This window comes from Cupressus sempervirens, chromosome 5 (genome assembly GCF_028749045.1).
Source record: "Cupressus sempervirens isolate cs-2001-9-10 chromosome 5, ASM2874904v1, whole genome shotgun sequence".
Lineage (NCBI taxonomy): Eukaryota > Viridiplantae > Streptophyta > Pinopsida > Cupressales > Cupressaceae > Cupressus > Cupressus sempervirens.
In genome coordinates this window covers 656,873,496-656,897,610 of record NC_143122.1, presented here as the reverse complement: position 1 = coordinate 656,897,610, position 24,115 = coordinate 656,873,496, and the positions used below count along the sequence as shown (strand labels likewise).

The window sequence follows — 24,115 nt, the reverse complement described above, 5'->3', positions numbered from 1 at the left end:
TAAAAATATATTTCAATATTTTTAATTTTTTAATTTTTAATTATATATTTTATAAAAAAAATTAATTGTTATAATATTATCAATGGTATTAAATATCATTTGATAGTATATTACGATCATACTACTATATATTACTACATAGTATTATATATTATCAATAATAATATAAATATTATCTATATATTATTATTATTACAATATTAAATATATATTATTATATATACTACTTTAATATATATGTGAATAGAGTATTAGAAATTATTACATAGTAATATATAGTTTCTTAAAATACAATATGATTGATTACCCTATGTCCCTAGGGGTTCTAGGACCCCTAGGGACACATGTTGCAATGCAATGGGTCGAATGGGGTTGTAGTTTAGCCTATGACCCCATTTGACCCATATGATTGACTACATTCCTATATAATAATAGTAGTAGTCGTAGCAGAGGTAGTAGTAGTAGTAGTATTAATAATAAAAATTATACATTACTATATTATATAATAACATTATTATATGACTATATTATATAATAATAATATATTACTATATTATAGAATAATAATTGATTTTATATACTAATATATAATAATATATAATAGTTGTTGATTTCCTGCACTTTCTTGTTTTATTTCCCTCCAAATTTTGGGTGATGATTTTGGGTACCCGATATCATATTAGGTATTCGATCTTGAATTAGATACTTGATAATATTGGATACCTGATATGGGATCAATTACCCAAACTGTTTTACTAGTAGACTTTCATCAAAATATTCTTTGTCATGGTAGACCCAACAATCACATTTTTGTTTGGCATTTTCATGGATTTTGAGAAAAAAGTTTGTTTGGGGTCCATTTTTTGAAAAGGTTGCTACAAGATTTGATTAGGTGTTTGGTATTATTGTCTAAATGGGGAGTAGTAATCATTGAAAGGATAAATGCAAATGGGAGGTATAGAATGAAGACATTGCAACATATAGGGAAAGACTTAGGCTAAATAACTGAAGGAAGAGACAAGGTATGTTAAATGTGAATTAATTTGACGATGTATTGATTGAAGGTGAAATCATAAAGTTAGAAAATGAATATGTTCAGTTGGGGAATGCAAATGTACCAATTGATAATGATAATGATAATTGTGGCCATCTAAAGAAGTAACTCCTCGCATCTATGGGGTTCCAAAAATTCATAAAGATGGCATCCCGCTTCGACCCATTGTTGACACCATTGGGTCGCCAACCTATGAGTTGGCATCTCATCTTGCCAAGCTCATCTCCCCATTGGTGGGAAATTCTAGCACCTTTGTCAAGGATTCAAGCCACTTCGTCCAATTTTCCAAGGACGTCAAGTTGGAGAAAAATGACATCTTGGTGAGTTTTGATGTGGTCTCTCTCTTCACCAAGGTGCCCATTCCGGAATCTATCGACATCATCAAGGAGAAGATGGGTGAGGAAATCGCTTCCTTAGTGGATTTATGTTTGAGGTCCACTTTCTTCTCCTTCCAAGGCATCTTCTATGAGCAAGTAGACGGGGTGGCTATGGGCTCTCCCCTGTCCCCGGTCATCGCCAACCTTTATATGGAGCATTTTGAAGAGGTGGCCCTCCGCTCTTACCCCCTTAAACCCAAATGGTGGAAGCGATATGTGGATGACACAAATGTGTGTTGGCCACATGGTCAAGACAAGCTTGTGGAGTTCCACCAGCACATCAACAACTTATCCACCAACATCTCCTTCACGATGGAACTTGAGTCAAACAACCAGTTACCGTTCCTTGATGTTCTTCTCATCAAGAAGGCAGATGGAACCCTCGGTCGGTGTGTGTATCGCAAGGCCACGCACACTGATTTATACCTCCACTCTTCTTCTCACCATCACCCCAGCCAAAAGGTTGGCATCCTCAAGACCCTTTCTCTTAGAGCCCTTAGAATTTGCGATGATGACAACTTGAACCAGGAGCTGACCCATCTCCGCCGTGTCTTCAGGCTTAATGGTTACTCTCATAAGCAAATTTCTAAGGCGCTTAACCAGGCCAAATCTTTCCTTCTCTCCTGTGCCAACCGCAAACCTCTTTTGTCTCCTCCTCCCTTGAGTGTAGCCCTTCCCTTTGTTGATGGTATATCCCAAAAGATTGCCAAAATCTTGTCCAAAAAGGGCCTCAGGGTTACATTCAAACCCCTGACCAGGATTCAAAACTTTGTTACCCCTCTTAAGGACTCCAAGGATGCTCTTCTAAACTCGGGAGTCTTCAAGATTGTTTGCTCTTGTGGTGTAGCCTACATAGGAGAAACTGGTCGCTCATTCCAGACTAGAATTAGGGAGCATGGTGCAGACATCAAACATGAAAGAGTCCAAAAATCTGCTCTAGCTGAGCACTCATCTGCAACCAAACACCACATTTGTCTCGAGAGCACCCAAATCCTTGTCAAGGAAGATAACTACTTCAAGAGGAAGTTAATGGAAGCCATTGAAATTCACCACCATCCCCTCAATCTCAATCGAGAGGATGGATGGTCCTTGAGCCAGTCTTGGCAACCATTATTAAGTTCGCTGGATAGTCTTCACTGCCCTTGAGCATCCCCCCGCCTTGTCCTTCCTCCTCTCTTCTTCCCTGGTCGTGCTCGCTCCTTTGCCTCTTGTGTATGCTTTCCTTTATGTCGTGGCTCTAAACCCCCCCCCCCCCCCCTTTTTGTTCTCCGCCTCAGCCTCCCCCTTCTTGTACTTTCTAGTCTTGGTTCCCCTTTTCGTCCTCCTTTGTTCACTTTTTCTCGCCTTTTCCTCCTCTTTGATTTTTATTTCTTTAAATTTATTTATTTATTTATTCATTTTTTACCTCAATAGTTGTCTTATTTATTCTTTTTTATATCGTTATTATTAGGTCATATCTGTACCAGTATTTGGTATTAATTTCCTTGAATAGTGTTTATATTTATATTTTCATATACGCATGCATATATTTATTATATCTCCTATCCTTTTAACGCTCTTTTTTACTTTCTTTTGCCTCTAGATTGCTTTGTGTTTTACTATTTATTTTCTCTAATTCATTACTGGGGAGACTCCTTCACTTACTCTCAATTTAGTTCTTTTAATTTTATCTCTTTTTTCCTTTGGAGTTTTGGCCTTTTTTATACTCCTCGTTTTCCGTGCTTCTTCTTCTTTCTCTCTCCCGTGGGCCCTACCCTCAAGTTTTTTGTCCACCTCACTTTTTACCTACCTTCTCCCTTTATTAACCCCTGCACTAGCTGGATCAGCTCACACATTTTTTCATTCTTGCATTCTCTCATCCTGATGATGGACCACAGAGTGTGATCCGAAACGTTGATGCCAAAAAATAGCAAACACAATCAAATCCAGAAGCAAATTGTCAAAAAATGTTAGGATTGAAAATTTAGAAAATGAAAATTTATTAGTTCATAATGTAAATGCCATGATTGACCATGTCGAAAATTAAAATGCATAGGAATGTTACATATATCTTAATTATAACCAAAATGAAGCTCCTAGAACACCAAAATGGATAATTGAAATTGACGAAATGATTACTAGTAATTTGGAAGGAAAAAATCACAAAGAACCATTTGATTATGGGCTTCAAGACTATATAAGATATTTTTTGGCAACAAGATAGTAGTGGAGCAATGTCAACTTTGTATGCACTTATTAAAGATGTAAGAGATGAGAACCATGCTTTCCAAATTGAAGATTTGTGTCAATTAGAAAATGGAAAAAAATGCCATTATTGTGAAGAATATTTTCAATGCTCTCAATAGCATTGGTGAAAATAGCAAGGAGAAGGATAAGAGAGTTTCTCAAACGGTTATTACAACTTTGTTGGTAATTCATCATTTGAGAAAGGGTAGACATATGAGACAAACTTGTATTGACTTGAACCTAAATTGTACTACTTGTTAGAGTAATAATATGTTGCCTTATTAATTAAATTATTTTGATTTAATTGTTAAGTCACTTATTATCTATAGTTTAATTAAGCTAAAATTTAGTCATATAATAATTGATTATTTTATTAATTATTATCATGCAACCTAGCTTTTACCTATTAGGGTTTTGATCTCCTTTATAAGGACAATTTATCTTTATAATTTATTGATTCACTTTTGATAATCACAATTTTTCTTTTTGCTCATCAAGAATGTACCATCCATGGATCTAGCAATTCCAACCTCCATACCTTTTTATTTCTTTCTTTCTTTCTGACAAGTTTTTGCATGCAGGTGATTCTTGGGAGCTGTGGGATTGATCTTACATCAACTTCAACATGGTATCAAAGCTCCAAATCTTCATGCCCCTATTCTATTTATGAGAAGTTTGGCTTAGCTTTTAGATCTATGATTTTTCTTTCAAAGGGTTTAATTTTTTAGAGTTATTTGGTATTGAATCTGGGGGGTCACCAATTTTTGGGTCACTTTGAGCCCAAATAGACATCACAGTGGAGCTCAAAGCACCCTAAAACTCTTATTTTCATATGAATTTGTCCAATTTGAACATAGTTGGAATCTAAGGAAAGATAATATTACTTCCAAATTGCGCACATTTCTCAAGGTGACAATTTTTTGATTTCGTACATTTTCTAAGGCACCTATTTTCAATTTTTTTTATGCAAATCAAGAATTTTTTTGTTTGAAAATTGAGATTTTTGGCATGTTTCCTGAGGTAGTGATTGACAAGAAAATTGAGATTTTTTGAAAATCGATAATTTTGGTACATTTGTTGAGCCGACAAGGTTTTCATTTTTGGCATAGAAATTGAGATTTTTTTGGATGCAAATCAAGATAGTTTGGGTACAAAATTAACACACTTCTTGAGGCAATTTCTAATACTAGTGGGTATTTTTTTTGAGATATTTTGGCATAGATCCCAAGATGGTAAAAAATATTTTGGCCTTCCAGCACTTTTTAAAACTACACGTGTTTTTTTGGCCATAACTTGCTCATCGAGACTCCTTTTTTGACAAACAAGATATCGCCAAAAAAATTGTTTTGAGCTCGTTCCACTGGTGTAGGTTATTTTTAGTTTTGGTGCTCTTTTGATGGAAATTTTGTCTGTCAAAGTCAAGATTTCTATTTTTCATTCTAGGAGACATATTTTGAGACATTTTATTTTCCAGAGTCTGCTCTTGGCACATCCCATTCAGTTTTTTGGTTTTTTGCCTTCTAGTGGATATCTTGGTTGATTCAAGTCCAAAGATTGATTTTGTTGCTTAAAATTATTTTTTATGGGTTTTACTATCTCTTATATCAACCTTATGTCTCTTTTGATCTTTTTTGACATCCTTTTGTAGTATTTTTGCAAATGCACTAAGATAAGTGTCACTCTATTGCATTTTGGGGTCTTGGACATCTCTTTGTTTTACTATACTCACACTACCTTACAAAGTTCCTTGGGGGGTTTTATGTTGGCCATATTCACCATCTTCCTTTGTCAAGTGATTTTTCCTTCCACAATATTATCCTCATGATGTGTCAATGACACATGTCATTATAGGTGTTTGTACTTCTTTTGCACTCTCAGTATTCTTGGTTCTTCTTTCTGCAAGAGATATTGTATTTAGTTTCAATATTCAAATATTACCACTCAGAATCATAGGGAGATTATATTGGCTCTATTTCTTTCTTCGTTCAATGGAGTGAGCTATGTATTTAGTATTTGATCCTATGTTCTATGCAATTGCAGTAGCTAGATACCTATTCATTTCAATGAGATGAATCATTTACCATTTAAACATTTGTTAATTCTTATTTTTGGAGGCCATAAAATATGTTCCATCTTCAATTTATTAGTTCTTTAGACTTAGTAATTTTTACCTAGTTATGTTTTGTATAGTGGAGGTTTTTCAAATCAGTAGTTTGGTAGTGTTTGCAGCTTCATGCTTCAATGGTATTCTTCATGATCATCCTTTTGTTCCTATCTTCTAGAACATTTTATTTCCATATCTTTTTCGAGTAGGGATTTTCCCATTTGGTTTTCTCTATTTCTCCTCTATATAGATATTTGGTTGTGCTTGGGTACCTTATCAGTCCTTGTTGCAAGGACTCAAATTTTCTTTCAACAGTAGTTTTTAGATTTTAGCTACTCCCTATGTTTGTCTTAGGGGGGGTGTTAGAGTAATGAGATTTTCATTATTAATTAAATCATTTGGATTTAATTATTAAGTCACTTATTATCTCTATTTTACTTAAGCTAAACTTTAGGAATATAACAATTAATTATTTTATTAATTATTATCAAAAAACCTAGGTTTTACCTATTAGGGTTTTGATCTCCTTTATAAGGATGATCTCTCTTTGTAATTTATTAATTCACTTTTGATAATAGTAATTTCTCTTTTTTCTCATCAAGAATTTCTCATCTATGGATCTAGTAATTCCAAGCTCCGTAGCTTTTTTCTTCTCTCTTTCTTTGTGATAAGTGTTTGCATGCAGGTGATTCTTGGGAGTTGTGGTGTTTGCATGCAAGTGATGGGTGTTTGCATGTAGGTGACACTACTTTGAGAAGAGTGCTTACTAGATGAGAGAGAATTCATGATCCTCTTCAAAATGATACATGGGCTTTTGGTGGGAGACTTCAATTTTTTGATAAGAAGCTAACTGATGATGTGAAGCAAGAAATTATACATTTTTGGCACTCTAGCTCAAGAGTCTCACCCAATGCTAACAAGGTGATGAGGTTGGGAATTGGCATTAGAGACTGCATGCCACATCATAAACATTATTTGAAGGTAAGTCAAACGATGTTGTTGAAAGAATTTAGAGAGAGTCATCCAAGATTGCATATATCAAAAAAGGATTTTTAATCCTTGAAGCCATTTTATTGTGTGCCACTTAAGATTCAAAATACATGTTGTTACAAATATCATGTGGAATTTTCTACGCACCATGAACTACTACACTCCATCTATTCTACTTTGCATAGTAATGAAATGTTGGAGAATTGTGGTGCTAGTGGGCTTCCAAAATCACCAAGAGACTTGCTAGATAATTTTTTTATGTCCTAGAGTTGATTTTTGTTTCTCTTATAAATTTTTTTGCTTAAATGAGAAGTGCTCAGAATGTGGTGTGATGTAGAGATAAACTCAATGAAAGAAAAAACAAAAGGAACCAACACCAGAAAGAGTTAGATAACAATATTCTTCTAGTTGATTCATCAAATGAACAGTATATACGCTTGCTCTCCTAAAGATTTCTTCTGCCCGTAACTTCATATCCAAAAAATTGACTAAAACTAAATTTAAAAACTCTATTTATACTTGCTAGGATAGTTTATAGAACATTCTAGATTATTACAAAATAGGAAAACTGACCCAATGAGACCTTCCACCAAAATGGCCTACAGAATATTCTAGATCAATATAGAATAGGGAAGAATGACCCCATAATGGTTTGAACAAATCCCAAGAAAAGATCTTATCCTAAAAATTTTTTGGTGCTCGATAACTTTTGCAACTCGATAAAGTCTAAAATGCAGCAACATGTTAAAACTTTACGTGGGTACTCTTATGCCATACTCCCCAAGAATTTTTATCTCAAGCTCACTTGAGATGAGCTCTTATAGAGTGGTACCTTGCTTCTTGATATCTTGTTTGGTCATCCACATAGCATCTATAGCTGAATAACCTTTGAGTTTTACCAAATAATGCTAGGACTACTTTCCTCTTATCTTCTTTATGATTTTAGTGTCAAATATCCTTTCTAGTTGTGGTGTCCTCTTAAATGGTAGATGTTTAATGTCTTCTATATTAGAAATCTATCCTGTATCAATTTCTTCATTGGGTGCTTTGAATGGTGTGAGGTTTGCTATGTTGAAGATGGGAGAGATGCCAATCTCAAGTGGTTTTTTGAATCTCATAAGCATTGGATACCAAAACTGATGCAAAGATAAACTCAATGGAAGCAAAAACAGAAGGAACCAACACTAGAGAGAGTTAGATAAAAATATTTTTCTAATTGATTCATCAAATGAATAGTATATACACTTTCTCTCCTAAAGATTTCTTCTCCCCATAACTTTGTATCCAAAAACTTGACTAAACCTAAACTTAAAAATTGTATTTATACTTGCTAAGAAGGTCTACGAAACATTCTAGATTATTAAAAAATAGGAAAACTGAGGCAAAGAGACTTCCTACCTAAAAAACTTACAAAATATTCTAGATCAATATAGAATAGGGAAGAATGGCCCCACAATGGTCTAAACAACTCAACAGAAAAGATCTTATCCTAAACAATTTCTAGTGCTTGGTAACTTTTGCAACTCAATAGAGTCTGAAATGCGGCAACATGTACAATCTTTATGTGCATGTTCTTGCACCATGGTGGCTTATCTAAGTTTGAGACATGTTTCAATGAGGGGCATAAACAACATCTTGGGAGGACAATAGTAAAAAAAGGGTATATGAAAAAGTGAAATACACATTGAAGAGTGGATGTGAGGCTTCTAGATGTGAATTGGTTGCAAAAGAAATTAGTGTGGATAGTTTTATTTTAGATTTCAAGACAAATATTTCCACAAGTATGCAAGGCATAGTCACACGTATTAGTGGATGGATTAACAATTTAGAATGTGTAAGGAAACTTTTCCCATTAATACTATTATATCGGTTGTTGACTTTTCTCCAAAATGAGACACAATCATAGTATTACAACTCCATTCAGATTGCTACTTTTGTCCACATAACATATAGACATGCCCCTAATAGTGTAGAAGGTAATCATAAGATTATTAGAGAGTGCCATTTTTACAAAAGTGATGATTGATCTCACTCTCATAAGTTTGTGCAACATTGTTTTGAAAATTATTTTGATTTCTTACAGGAGCATGACGTTGATATGGATAGACATATCATTTGGTCAAATAATTACATAGGTCAATTCAAGAATGCTTGCATTTTTTATTGGCTGTGTAGGATGCATGTACAGAAGGGGGTGCCTCATATATGGAGTTTCTTTGAGTCTGACCATTAGAAAGGGGAACATGGTGGAGAAGTGGAATGTGTGAAGAGAGCACTAGTTAAGGAGAAACTAAATATTTTAGGAGTGGAGCTTGTTGATGCTTGTAGCATTGTTGATTAGTGTAGTTCAGCATTGTTATAGGAGGGACTCTTGATTTAGTAGTACATAGGTTATTTTGTTTGGTTGAGGAAGGGCCCATATGTGATAGATCAAATTGTGCTAATGTTAGATATTCATCAAAAATACATTCATTTTAGAGCTCTGATTCTAGCACATGGACCATTTGGACATGATGACTAGCTTTCTTTTGTCCTAGTTGATTTTAGTGTGATTAAGACCATTGTGTGTCAAGTGAGTAGGTAAACACGTGGAATCCACATTATCTTACTCCATTTTCTATTATACCCTTTATCAAAAAAGATGACATGGAAAGTTTAGTTGAGCACAACCATCTATGGAATCTTCTTTAGCTAGGACATGTCTTTGCATTAGTTACACCATAGGAGAATGATGAGAAATCAGATTATTGGGTAGCATATTGTGTAAGAGGTAAACAAAAGCTTGCACAACTAGTTATAGATGATGATGGATTCACATATCCCATTGGTTCATTTGTTGTTGTTGGAACATGGTTGTGTACATACATGCTTACAAGGAATGGAACTCTTGCATTCAAAGACTATTAGAAGAACAAAACAATTTGCATATATTCACATATTACTATAGAAACAAATGTCTACAATTTTTGACACTATGATTTTTAGTAGTTGTGTATTGATGTAATAATGATGAAACACTTGAGATATTGTCCATGTAAACTTTTTGGTTTAATGTAAGGAACAAGGATATTTTTTCTTAAAGTAATTAATGTGGAGGGACCTAAAAAATGATGATTTTAATTAATACTAACACCCAACTTGCATTGTGTGCCATTCAAAAAACTTGAGGGAGCTAAAACCAATGTTTTGACTTAATACTAACCATAGTGACAGCCTTGTTTCGATTGTGGAGAGCCTCCAACATTCATGACCACCCTATAATGATCTCACTCAATGTCAAAACTTGTAGTCTACCTTAGGTCATTGGTAAATCACTGGGTTACTTTGAAACCACTAATCTTGGCATCATATCAACAACGCCATTATCTCTGGATGCAATGGTGAACCTTGGTGACACCATTATTTTAGCTATGGAGAGCCTCAAACATTCATGGCCACATCATACCAAAGAGTCTCCAAGATGCTCTAAGTGCATTTGGAGGTTGATCTTCTGAAGGTCCTAACTCAGAGCTTGTGGGGGTTATTAGTGAAACATTGAATTCTAAAGGATAGTCATGTCAAGGTCTACAATAACCTATCACATTTCAGAGAGATCACATTTCATTTTGATTCGGTACAATAATATTGTTCGATGCCAAAACTTGTAGTGTGTCTCAATTCATTAATACATCATAATGTAACTATGAAACTATTGATCTTGGCATCTAGTTGTCAGCACCATTAACTCTAGATGGATGGGTGAACACTAGTGCAACCATTTTTCTAGTGGTGAAGAGCCTCCAACATTTGTGACCACCTAGTACCAAAGAGTCTCCAAGTTTCTCTAAGTACATTTAGAGGTCAATCTTTTGAGAGTCATAACTAAGCCCTTGTGGGGCCTATCAGTGAAATACAAATTGCTATAGGATGGTCATGCTGAGGTATACAATAACCTATCTCATTTTGAAAACATGATATTTTGTTTAGATTTGACATAGTGATCTCACATGATGCCAATACTTGTAGTGTGCCATAGTTCATCAATCCATCATTTTGTAAGTCTAAAACTAGTAATCTTGGTATCAAATCATCTTTACCATTAGCTCTAGATGGGTGGGTGAACCCTAGTGACTGCAAGGTGCTATCGAACATTCATGGCCACCCTGTATCAAAGAGTCTCCAAGGTACTCTAAGTGCATTTGGAGGTCAATCTTCTAAGGGTTGCAATTTAGAGCTCATGGGGGTTATCAGTAAAATGTCAAATGCCAAAAGATGGTCATTTTGGGTTTTATAATAACCTATGTCCTTTTAGAGAGATCACATTTCATATGGATTCGATACAACAATCTCGCTCAATGCCAAAACTTGTAGTGTGCCTCAGTTCATAGGTGCATCACTATATAACATTGAAACTGTTGAGCTTGGCATAGAATTTTCAGTTCCATTAGCTCTAAATGGGTAGGTGAACCCTAATAACACCCTTTTTCCAGTTGTAGTGAGCCCCAAACATTCATGACCACCCTGTATCGAAGAGTCTCCAAGGTGCTCTAAGTGCATTGGGAAGTTGATCTTTCAAACGTATTAACTCAAGGCTTGTGGTGACTATTGGTGAAACATAGAATGCTATAGGACAATAATGTCAAGGTCTAAAATAGCCTATCTCATCTCAAAGAGATCACATTCTATTTAGAGCACAACAATCTCACTAGATGCCAAAATTGCATTGTGCCTCACTTCATCAGTACATCACTACATAACTTTGAAACCACTAATGTTGGCATCAAATGATCAGTTCCATTAGCTCTAGCTAGATGGTTGAACCCTAAAGACACTCTTTTGTAGCTATGGATAGCCTCCAACATTCATGGCCACCCTGTATCAAAGAATCTCCAAGGTGCTCTAAGTGCGTTTGGAAGTTGATCTTCTGAGGGTCATAACTTAGAGATCATGGGGAATATTGATGAAATGTTCAATGCTATAGGACATTCATGTTGATTTCTATAACAACCTATCTCATTTCAGAGAGATCACATTATGTTTAGATTCAACATAACAATCTCACTCGATACCAAAACTTGCAATGTGCCTTAGTTCATTGGTGCATCACTATGTAACTTTGAAACCATTGATCTTGCCATCAAATCATCAATTCCATTAGCTTTGGACGTATGGGTGAACCCTAGTAACACCATTGTTTTTTTTGTGGAGAGCCTCCAACATTCATAAGCACCCCATATCGAGGAGTCTCCAAGGTGCTCTAAGTGCATTTGGAGATCAATCTTTTGAAGGTCATAACTCAGAGCTCATGGGGGTGATCACTAAAAAATTGAATTATAAAGGAGGGTCATTTTAGGGTCCAAAATAACCTATCTCATTTTAGAGAGATCACATTTCATTTGGATTCAACACAATGATCTTGCTTGATGCCAAAACTTGTAGTGTGCCTCAGTTCATTGGTAAATCACTGTGTAACTATGAAACCACTGATCTTAGCATTGAATTGTTAGTGCTATTAGCTCCAGATGGGCATTTGAACCCTAGTGACACCCTTGTTCCATCCATAAAGATCCTCAAATGTTTACAACCACCCCATATTGAAGAGTCTCCAAGGTGCTCTAAGTGAGTTTGAAGGTCAATCTTCCAAGGGTCATAACATGGAGCTCATGGGGGATATCAGTGAAATGTTATATGCTATAGGACAGTCATGGAAAGGTCTATAATAATCTATCTAATTTTGGAGCGATTAAATTTCATTTGGATTTGGCACAACAATCTCACTCAATGTCAAAACTTGGAGTGTGCCTCAGTTCAGAGGTGCTCACTATGTAAGTTTGAAACTATTGATCTTGACATCAAATCATTAGTGCTATTATCTCTAGATGGGAAGCTAAACCCTAGTTGTTGGAAATATAAGAGGAGTAACTAAGAGGGGAGGGGTGAATTAGTTACTACCAAAATAAATCCTAAATCCCTTAGATGTTAGTACAAAAATGCAAACTAAAAAAATGAATACTACCTAAGGTCAATAAACACACACAAAATGTTGTAACTCAGTAATAACTAATTTGGTAAATGCTTAAAATATAAACCTTTAGATTTTATTTTTGATTACTATTACTTTAACTTGTAAACACATAAAATAAAATAGCATGAATACATTTGACATCAAGATTTAACATGGAAACCCAATTTGGGAAAAACCACCAATTACAACTAGTTACTATTTTCACTCTTTTGAAGTAATCCCTGTTAGGAGCCAACCCTGTTAAAGGTTACAAAACACACTATTAGGTGTAACCTTGTTAGAGGATTTAATCACCCTATTAGGAGTGGTCTTGTTAGAAGTCTTGGAGACAATTCAATAGAATTGCCACCTTGTTAGAGGATTTGCAAATAGTTGTTAAGCCAACTATGTTAGGAGATTTAGATCACTACTACAATGGTTAGAGAGTAATAATGAGAAGACCTGATTTGAAAGAAACTAATTTGTTGATTAAAAATTTCTATTCTGGCTTTTACTTGATCCTTCATGATCGAATATAGCTTTGTTACTCCACAAGGATATTCTTCTCATCCTTCAATTTCACTTCATTTTCTGATCATTAAATCTTCAATAGCATCTTCATACTCGCAAACACACACTTTGAAATCATAGCTTGAATTTATACTTATATCTTCCACTATGCCAAGTAGGCTCAAATACAATTTAGAATAATTAATATTCATCACCTTAGTTGGCTGGAATCAATAGATAAAACAATTAAGCTTAAGATGCCAAAACAAAAAATCCTTTGTTAGTTGACCCAGCTTGGTAAAAACTAACTCAAAAAATGGTTTCCTTTATTAACTAGTAGAAGCTTGGTTAACACTACAAACTTGTAAAATTCCTTTAGAAACCGAGTGATCTTAGTTAGATTTGATTCCATCCAACTTTTCTTCATTAACCAAGTGAGCTGAATTAACACTTGCTTTCTACAACTTTTCCTTTGACGCTCGAGTGAACTTAGTAGACACTACCTTCTAAACTAGGAAAACAAGGGAATTATTGTGTTTTATTTCCTTTGTGTGTGTTTTTTTTTGGAAGGAGTAAACAAATTCTATATCTTATCTGAAGTTATCCAAATCAGCAAAGGCCTCCTCATGAACACTCACATTTATCTTCAACTGAGCAGATTCTAGTAGGTCACAAGATTATCCAGAACCTTGGAGTTGATCTTCAAAGATTAAATTTTCAAGAGAGGAGTGCAAAATGAAAATTCAACATAAGTGGCACTAGAAGAAGGGCCTCTTCACTTTTAGAATAGAAGAAGAAATTTGTAAACTTCAAAATTTTGCACTTTTCACAAGTTCATAAAGTTTTCTAATGTTCTTGAGATTTTGAGGTGCACTGTTGTGCTGGTGTGCTTCTATGTTTTTGCACTAGATCTTCTGGTGCCCTAAATTTTGAGATGCACCTTATTTTGTGAGAAGCTATACTTCTACAGAGGTACTCTTTTTCTAGAGTTGATGAAAACTAGAGGATTTTGATCTAGAATCCCCATTTTAGTGAGCTTTAAGATCTTCACCAAGTGCACATGAGTTCCTTGAGCTTAGCCATTTTTGTAAACCCCACAGTGATAAAGGAATACCTTGAATTCAACCACTTCCATTCAATAATTCATCATCTTCTTTAGTTCCACGTCTACAACAACCACCTTTCATTCCAAAAAATCCCTTGATGGCCTTTTTTGCAAATTTTGTAGACTTTCCAATCAACTTGGTAAGCATACTATCCCTAAGAATCTTGAGAAGTTATGCCCAAGGTTCATCAGTCTAGTTGTGTGATGACGTATTGGTCTGCTACCACTGACAAAGGTATGCTCTGATACCACTGATGACGGGCCACACCACCCGTACCAACTCACAACAAAAAATGCAGCAATATGGAGATAAAGAGATGACAAGCAATGCTTCATAAAGCATCCATTAATACTTGAAATCCATTAGAAGAGATTACATTTGAAGAGCTTACAACGCAAGAACTTCTATTTCTCGAACTTCCTTACAAGAGATTACATACAAAGAGCTTCTACTTGAAGAGCTTCACTTGAAGAGCTTCTATTTCTCCAACTTCTACTTCTCAAGCTTCGTTAAAAGAGATTACATTCAAAGAGCTTCACTACAAGAGCTTACACTTGAAAAGCTTCTACTTGAAGAGCTTCCATTTCTTGAACTTCCTTTAGAAGAGCTTCCATTTCTTGAACTTGATTACAAATGATAATAGGCCTTTCTTAAATAGGCACTTCTAACCCAAGACATTACAAACACAACCAATGTGGGATAAAAGGTAAATACAACTACCTTTAAATAAATATTAAATTCCCACCCAAATACAACTAAGCACCCAACAAATACTAAATGCATGATTTAAGGGACTTTCCACAAACTTCTAAATTGCCACCTACACATCTCGATTAATGGAATGACAACTATTTTTTATTATTTTCTATTTATGCCACCCATGCACCTTGAAAATAGAAATTCCTCTTTTCTCCATTTTTCCTATTTTCAATTTTTTTTATTTTCTTTCTATTTTCGTCACTTTCTCTCTCCTCCACAATTTTTTTTTGGTGAATAAATAATTTTCCTATACAAGATGCTCCTAGCAGCATCATGCATCATTGTGATACATCAACAATTTTTATTAATCAAAAGGGTCCCAATAGAGATGGTTTCACACTTCAACCATCACTTCCATATGGTATATTACAAGTTAGAAATGCCATACACTATACTAGTTGAAGCTACTATTCAAATTTATTAGAATTTTACGGACCATCTTACTGCTATCTTTCTAAGAAGACTTCCTACAATAAATATTGATACATTGGATAAAGTCTTCATAGAAGTAATTACCTTTACTAAGCAAGCCAATCCTAATTGAGGAGGATTGATGCTTCAAGCTCAATCTATTACAATAATGCCAACATATCCTATCAGAGCACCTATGATGCCTAGTCAATTCATACCTATGAATCTAGTTCCATTACAACAAGCACCTGCTCTACAAAACCCCACTCTAACATATTCAAGATATGAACCTCCAAAATCTACTTTCTTTGAGAAAAAGGTAGCAGCTTGAGGAAATTAAGGATGAAAATAAAAGTAATAAGCATACATGCAAGAAGGACTCCAAGAACTACAAGAGCTTCAAGGAAAAGGTAAGAAATCTTGTTTTATGGCTAAAGATTCTAATAACAATGAAGATGGAATGGTATATATAGCTATGAAAGATGAATCTGATGATGAAGGAAATAAGGTGGCACTTATCTCTCATATTAACAAAAATGATATACGGATTATTGATAGTGTCTACTCACATCATATGACTGGTGACAAAAAAAAATTGAGTATATGGAATATTATGATGGACGTAATGTAAGATTTGGAAACAATGAACCTTGCAACATAAAAGGAAAAGGATGCATCTTGTTGACTAAAGAACTTGTGTGTGATAATGCTTATTGGGTTGAAGGACTAAAGCATAATCTACTAAGTGTGGCACAACTGAATAACATTGGGTTCAAGGTAGAATTCATGAATGGATAGGCCAAACTACTAGATGGCAAAGGAAATTTGATTGGTTCTAGAAAACAAACAAAAGGTAATCTTTTTTATCTTGATCTCAATGATTGTTCATGTTTTATTACTCAAGTAGAGGAAAGCTGGCTATGGCATAAAAAGGCTATGTCATGTGAATTTTGATAATCTATTTAAGATAAGAAAACATAAAAGAGTAAGAGGTATTCCTAGTTTGAAGAAGCCTTACATAGGTCTATGCTAAATTGCCAAGTTGGTAAGATGGGAAAGACAAGCTTCAAAAGTAAAGACTATCAGTCAGAAGAGGTTTTGGAAATTGTTCATACTAATTTATATGGACCTATTGGAATATAAAGTTATAGTGGGGAAAAGTTTTTCATTCTCTTTGTTGATGACTACTCTAGAATGGTGATAGTAATGTACCTAAAAGAAAAATCAAAAGCCTTTCCAAAATTCAAGTGGTATCTGGCAAGAGTAGAAAAAGAAACTTGAAAAAACTTGAAATGACTAAGATCAGATAGAGGTGGTGAATTCATCTCTCATGAATTCAATAATTTTTGCATTGAAAGAGGAATCAAAAGATAATTACCTGCCCCTGGTACATCACAATAAAATCATATAGCAAAAAGAAGAAACAAATCTATCATAGATTGTGCAAGAACTTTGATGATTGAAAAGAATGTTGCTCTCAAATACTAGAAGGAAGCTATTAAAATTGTAGTTCATACCTTGAATAGAGTTTAGTTGAAGAAAAATTTAAACAAGACACCTTATTAGCTATGGTATGGCTACAAACCTAATGTAAGTTACTTGAATGTATTTGGTAGCAAATGTTACATATTGAAAAAATCTAGAAAAGGAAAATTTCATGTAAAAGGTGATGAAGGCATATTTCTAGGATACTCCTATAGAAGTAAAGCATACAGATGTTTGAATTTGTCTACTCACAAAATTATAGAGAGTGCACATGTCAAAATTGATGAATATGCATAAAAGAGTGAAGAAGAAAGCAACAAGGAACTTAAAGACTACAAAAGATTCATTTACTATGAGCTTGATACTCTGCCAAATCTATCTAAGAGAAAAGAAGCTTCATCTCTGAAGTCCCTAGAAACTCTAATAGTTATCGAGTTGTAGAAAATTCAACTTGAGTTGCAAGGACCTGAGTCACAATCAAAGGCTATCAAGCTAGTTCAAACTGAGCCTAATGGACCTGAGTCATCGATAGAAGGACTTGAGCTTGAAACTAAAATTCAAGAAGAAGATGGTGGAACTCATTCAAAGATCAAGGAGCTAGTATTAGCAAAATATGTCAGAAGACACCATGCACCTGATCAAATCATTGGAGACAAATAATAAGAACAATGACAAGAAGCAAATTAAAAGGTACATGTTTACTTGCTGAATTTGAACCTAGAAGTGTTAAAGATGCTTTAGAAAGTGAAAGTTGTATTGAAGTAATGAATGAAGAGATAGAACATATAGAAAAGAACAAAACTTGGACTCTTGTTTCTAGACCCAATGATAAAAATGTAATTGGCACAAAATGGGTATTTAGAAACAAGCTGAATGAAGATAGAAAGGTATCAAGAAACAACGCAAGATTAGTATGCAAAGGCTATTCTCAAGAAGAAGGTATTGACTATGGTGAGACTTTTTCTCCTGTAGCAAGACTAGAAAGTGTTAGAACTTTACTAGCATATTCAACACATAAAGGATTTAAAGTATATCAAATGGATGTTAAATCTGCATTCTTGAATGGAATTCTTGATGAGGAAGTTTGCATTGAACAACCAGAAGGTTTTGTAGATCCTAGCAAAGGAGACATAGTTTGCAAACTACACAAGGCATTATATGGTCTCAAGAAAGCCCCTAGAGCCCAGTATGAAAGATTTCATAATTATTTGGTACATATTGGTTTTCAAAGAACAAATAACAAGCATAGTCTATATATCAAAGAAGGACCAAATAAGAATATTGTGTTGGCTGGAATATTTGTTGATGATACTCTATTTATGGGAAATGGTGACTTGTGCAAAGTATTCTTAGAAGAAATGAGTAAAGAATTTGAGATGTCCATGTTTGGTGAAATAAAATTCTTTTTTGGATTGAAAATATAGTAGAATAAGATGGTATCTAGATCACTCAATCTAAGTATATCAAAGAAATATTGAAGAAATTTGGAATGGAAGACTCAAGACTAGTTGGAACACCTATGTCTACTAGACATAAGCTTTCCAAAAATGATGATTCCAAAGAAGTAGATAAGACCACTTATAGATCAATGATTGGAAAATTGTAGTATGTAGTACACACAAGGCCTGATATTGCTCTAGTAGTTGGAATAGTGGCAAGATTCTCAGCAAATTCTAAAGAAAATCACATGATGGCATTCAAGAGAATCATGAGATATCTAAAAAGTACTAAAGAGTATGGTTTATGGTATAAACTTGGAAGAAAAAATGACTTGAAAGTATTCACTGATGCTAATTGGGTAGAAAGTGTTGATGAATGAAAAAACACTAGTGGTGGAGCATTCTTTCTTGGTAAAAGACTACTATCTTGGACAAGCAAGACGAAAAATTGTACGTCTCAATCCATAGTAGAGGTATAATATGTAGCAGTAGTAGTCAATTGATCTAACATTGTTTGGTTCAAATAATTGTTGGAAGGAATGGAGGTAGAGATCAAAGATCCAGTTGTCATATATTGTGATAACACCAGTGCAATCAACATATCAAAGAATCTAGTAATGCATTCCAAAACAAAGCATATTGCTATAAAATATCACTTCTTAAGAGAGTTGGTGCAAGATAAAGAAGTCAGATTCGAATACGTGAATACAAAGGAACAAATTGCAAACATATTCACCAAGCCATTACCTAAGTATGCATTTCTATATCTAAGAGAAAATCTAGGGGTCGTTCCCCTATCTAAAATTAACTAAATGAAGTTTAGTGATGCATCAACAAAAACTAGTTGAATATCAATCAGTTGGTGCAACAATTGGCAAGGGCATATTGCAGATGAATCAATACTTAAGGTACATTGGTATTTATAGAGTTATTATCTTTGGCATGTGTCATCAAAGAGGGAGAAGCTTATTGTCATATCTCTAAGAAATTTTTGGAGCCAGAATAAAGTTAGAAACCAGAGAGGGAGAAGTCTTCCAAAGAAAAAGTATGCTAAAAGAGGGAGGATGTTCTGAATAAACTTGGTAATATCCATTGAAGATAGAATCTAGTGAAAGGAAGAGATCATATTGACAGAGGGAGTTCTCAAATCTAAAATCCAAAATTTCATTGTGCTATGACATGTTGTGGTGCCATCAATGCCAAACAGGGAGATTGTTGGATACAATTGGTTAATTGTGTGTTGCCTTTGATGTTACACAAATGTCATATCATTTGCATTCAGTATATGCCCAACTCACTCAAGTAGTGAAGAGAGTTCTCAATGTCTACCAAGCATTCCTATGTTTGCCTAGTTTAGAAGGAAGTGTATACCAAGTTCACTAGGGAATCCAAGGAAAATTAGAAAAAAAAAGTGTTAACTGAGCTCACTTGATTGCCAAAGGACTTTTGTGAGTTTTTATTGTTAACCAAGCTTCTGTTGGTTAACAAAGGAAATCATTTTAGAGTTAGTTTCTATCAAGAAGGGTCAGCTATCAAAAGATTTTCTTATTTTGTTGTATTAAGCTTAATTGATTTATCTATTGATTCCAACTAACTAAGATGATGAATATTGATTATTGTAAGTTGTATTTGAGCTGACTTGACAAAGTGAAAGATATAAGGATAAGGTCAAGTTGTGATTTCAAAGTGTGTGAAAGGTGGAAGAGAATGTGTGAATTGTGATGATGTGATTGAAGATCTATTGATGAGTAGAGGAAGCAAATTCAAAGTATAAGTAGAATATCCTTGTGGAGCAGTAAAGCCATATTCAATTAGGAAGGATCAAGAACAAGCTAGAAAAAAGATATGAAATCAACAAATTAGTTGCAGTCAAATCAGGTCATCTCATTATTACTCTCTAACCAATTTAGCAATGATCTAAATCTCCTAATAGAGTTGGCTTAAGAGCTATTTGCAAATCCTCTAGCAAAGTGGAAATTCCATTGAATTGCTCTCAAGACCTCTAGCCAAGCCACTCCTAAAAGGGTGATTAAATCCTTTAATAGGGTCACACCTAATAGTTTGTTTTGTAACCTTTAATAGGGTTGGTTGCTTAAAGGGCTCACTTCAGAAGAGTGAAAATTAGTAACTAGTTGCTATTGGTGGTTTTTCCCAAATTGGGTTTCCACATTAAATCTTGGTGCAAAATGTGTTCATGCTATTTTATTTATGTTTTTGCAACTAAGTTAAAGTAATGGTAATCATAGATAACTAATGATTTATGTGTTAATCTTTTACTGAGCTAATCGAGTTACAACATTCTATCTATTTTGTCGAGCTTCAAAAGTATTCAATTATCTATTTATATTTTGAACTGACATTTAAGGGATCTAGAATTTATTTTTGTAGTAATTAATTCACCCCTCCCCTCTTAGTTAATTATCTTATATTTCCAACACACCCCATCAAGGTGTGCAGGTGTGAACCCTTAACCTTACAAAACCTTTAGACCCATTGCACATGTGCATGTCTGCACCCTATCTAGGTGAGCACTTGAATAGGTGCAAAACTACTCTTAATGACTATTCTTGAGTCATTTACCACACCAATCAGGGTGTGCAGGTACACTAAATTGCATAAACAGAGTTAAAAGGGGAATTTAACTAGTTTTGCAAGTGTTTTGAGTTCTGGGTCTAGTTTTTTAGTAATTAGGGTTTAATTTTTACCTCTCTAGATTAACATATTTACATTTTGTACAAATAAAATGGCTTCCTCATCTTCCTCACTCACAAAGGAGATGGCTCCAAAAGTAGTTGTTTTCAAATTTCAAGCTGCACCTAAGAAATCACACTTCTAAGATGCACATTTAGAGATTGGAGATATGGAATTGGGACATACTGGCTAGAATGCATTCTTGGAACTTTGCAACAAGCCTAAGGAGAGGTCCATGATAGTCTAAACACACACTAAACTAGGATTGGTTAATACGACCTCACATTCTACATTAGTGAAATCTTTAGAGCTTGTCATGGCCTTAGAAGAGAATTATTTTTTAGAAGAAAGAGTTGTGAAGAGTATAATATGGGAGATAGTCCTAGATTTAAGACACAGGAGCATTGAGAAAGTCTTGCATCTTCTAAGAGTTGATCAATATGTGAAAATTACTTATCATCAAGCCAAAATATGGTATAGGGAACATGAAAACGAAGCTAAATTGATCATACAATCATCATTCTTGATTGATATAACACCGGTGGGACAAAGACCAAGCAAGGTAGATATGACTAGAGGGTATAGGAAGGATGATATTGGATACTCCATTATGATTTTGAATAGGATTATGGGTCTACCAACAACTGAGCACATGAATATCTGGATGGTGCATTTCATTGAAACCATTTGAACAACTAAAATGCTAATTCATTGGGTTACAATACTATGTAAAAGCTTAGATGAGCAGTTAGTAAGAGTCAAAGCCCACCCCAAGTTTTACATGAAATCATACTTGGTGTATTTATTGGTGGCAAGGACAAATGACAATCTATGACTGTATAAGAAGTGAAGCATGCAAGATGCTACTGCTTGGCTTTACACAATAAATCCCAAATTAGTAAAGAAGAAGCTCTCAAATCAGAGAAAGGAGTATAGAGTAGTGAATGATGCTTTTATTTTTGAAATCATGTGGTTAATTGAGGGTGATATGCCAAGAGGATGTCAGTAGAGGCCATGATAAGGATTGTAGAGATGGGTGCCTACTACATCCAATTCAAGACATTCATCTACCTAAGGGTACCAAGTATAATGGTGAATCCTAAAAAACTCCCAAGATATCCATTGGATAGGCTCATTTTACTAGAGATTGCAAGACAACTGACATCTGTGTATGACAAAGTGAGGAAATAGCATAAGAAGACCTCAATATGTCCTATTACTATAGGTTCATTTGAAGTTGAGTAAAAATAGGATTTGATGACCTTTGATGTTGAATTGGATCAATATCCCTTGGAAGATTACAAATCCCCTTGCCCATTCCTTGACAATATTGGTAGAGCTAAACTTTTGGCTGGAAAATAATTTGTTCATGAAGATGCAGTAGAGGATCATTGGATGAATGTGTAGTGCCTGCCCCTAGTTTACATTTTTCGAGCTACATTTATGATATGATTGCCAAACTCTTTTAGGCCAATTTATGTTTGATGAGTAGTATTATTATTTTAGAGATTATCAGATGATGTTTACACTCAGCTTATTATATGATGAGATTACTTGGTACTCTATATTTCATGCATGTATGATGATTATTCAATGGTTTCAGTTATCGATGATAATTAGTTAGATGGTTCATTATTCCATGTGTTTCTTATGGATACTTACCCCATACTGCATGTGTATGGTGTGTGTGCTATTTTATTTATGTATGATGTTTCTGATATGGTTAAGGAAGGGAGTCGTAGTCACCTGCTAGTTGGGATCTACACGATGCACCACTTCCTGCCATTGCCTGTTTAGCTTAGAATATTGTGTTTGTACATGCGTGGATTTTATGCAGGTTGCAGGTACCGGGTATCGACTTCTCTGAATTGTCAGGATGAGCGTACCCTATCGCACTGTCTCAAATGGTAAGAGAGGGGAGATAAACTCTTAAGTCCAAATCCTAAACCCTTTAGCCAATTGTCCTAATTGATAATTAGGACAAGTATCTGAGTTAAGTACCCTCTGAATGCATCAAATGATGTAATTTGGTGATTATAACCCTTGTGTTTGATTTGGTATGTATTTTTTTCTATGATGGGTTTTCGTATGTTGCTTTATGAGTCCTTGGTGTATTTTCTATTAATTAAGTCTAATTAAAAAAAGACTAATTAATGATTTAATTTAATAAGGAATTATTATGATATCTTTATATTTAATTAATTAATTAATTAATTAAATAAAAGAATTAAAGTTGGAAAATTAAAGTTTAAGATATATTTAGAACAGGATAATATTTATTTAATTTATTAATAATATATTTGGAGTTCATTTTTAAATAAATGCTAAATATTATTGTTATTTAAATTAATTAAATATGTTATCAATTAAGTTCTAAAATGAATTAAAAGTTGAAAGATATTAATTTATTAAGAATTCTAGATCACATGATCTAAACATGAGTTAAATATAAGAATTAAATTAAAAGATTAAATTATAAAAAATTAATAATGTTATTTTAATTTCTTAAAAGTGCACATAAGATTTAAGTAATAAATTAATTAAGAATTGAAGTCAAGTGAAATTTTAAATAAAGTTATTTAACCATTCAACTTAATGTGCATGAAAGTTGAATGCAAAAGAATTAGAAAAGATAATAAAAGTTAATTTGAGTTAACTGAGTTGTGGAAAGAGTCTTCTTGGGTAAACGCACAATTAGTGCCCCGAATTGAGGAGAATTTGCTTATCACAACTTTGGGGGTTCATTTTTGGGATATACGAATTTGGACGAGAATTTTTGGAGGAAGACAATTTTTGGAAGCAAATTTCAGAAGGCTGATACGAAGAAAGTCTTGAAGGGGAAGGTTATTGAGAGGAGCGAATTCGCATATAGTTTTCTGGAGGTTGCATAATAGCATCAGGATCAGGTAGGGTCTTGTATTTTTTATCCATTAAATTTGCAATTATCCCTTCCTGCCTTCTTCGTGTCTGGGGTTTGTAG

The 24,115-nt window shown here is 34.2% G+C and overlaps 1 protein-coding gene across 1 annotated transcript; it reads left to right on the top strand.

Moving 5' to 3' along the window:
- Window positions 1–1,542: 1,542 nt before the first annotated feature.
- LOC149557593 (uncharacterized) lies at window positions 1,543–2,577 on the top strand. Its single transcript, XM_089830345.1, has one exon. The coding sequence runs from the start codon at window positions 1,543–1,545 to the stop codon at window positions 2,575–2,577; it is 1,035 nt and encodes a 344-aa protein (XP_089686471.1).
- The last annotated feature ends 21,538 nt before the right edge of the window (window positions 2,578–24,115 follow it).

Bases quoted from the DNA above. Each gene is read 5' to 3' on its own strand.
- LOC149557593 (XM_089830345.1), top strand. From the start codon at position 1,543: ATGGGCTCTCCCCTGTCCCCGGTCATCGCCAACCTTTATATGGAGCAT.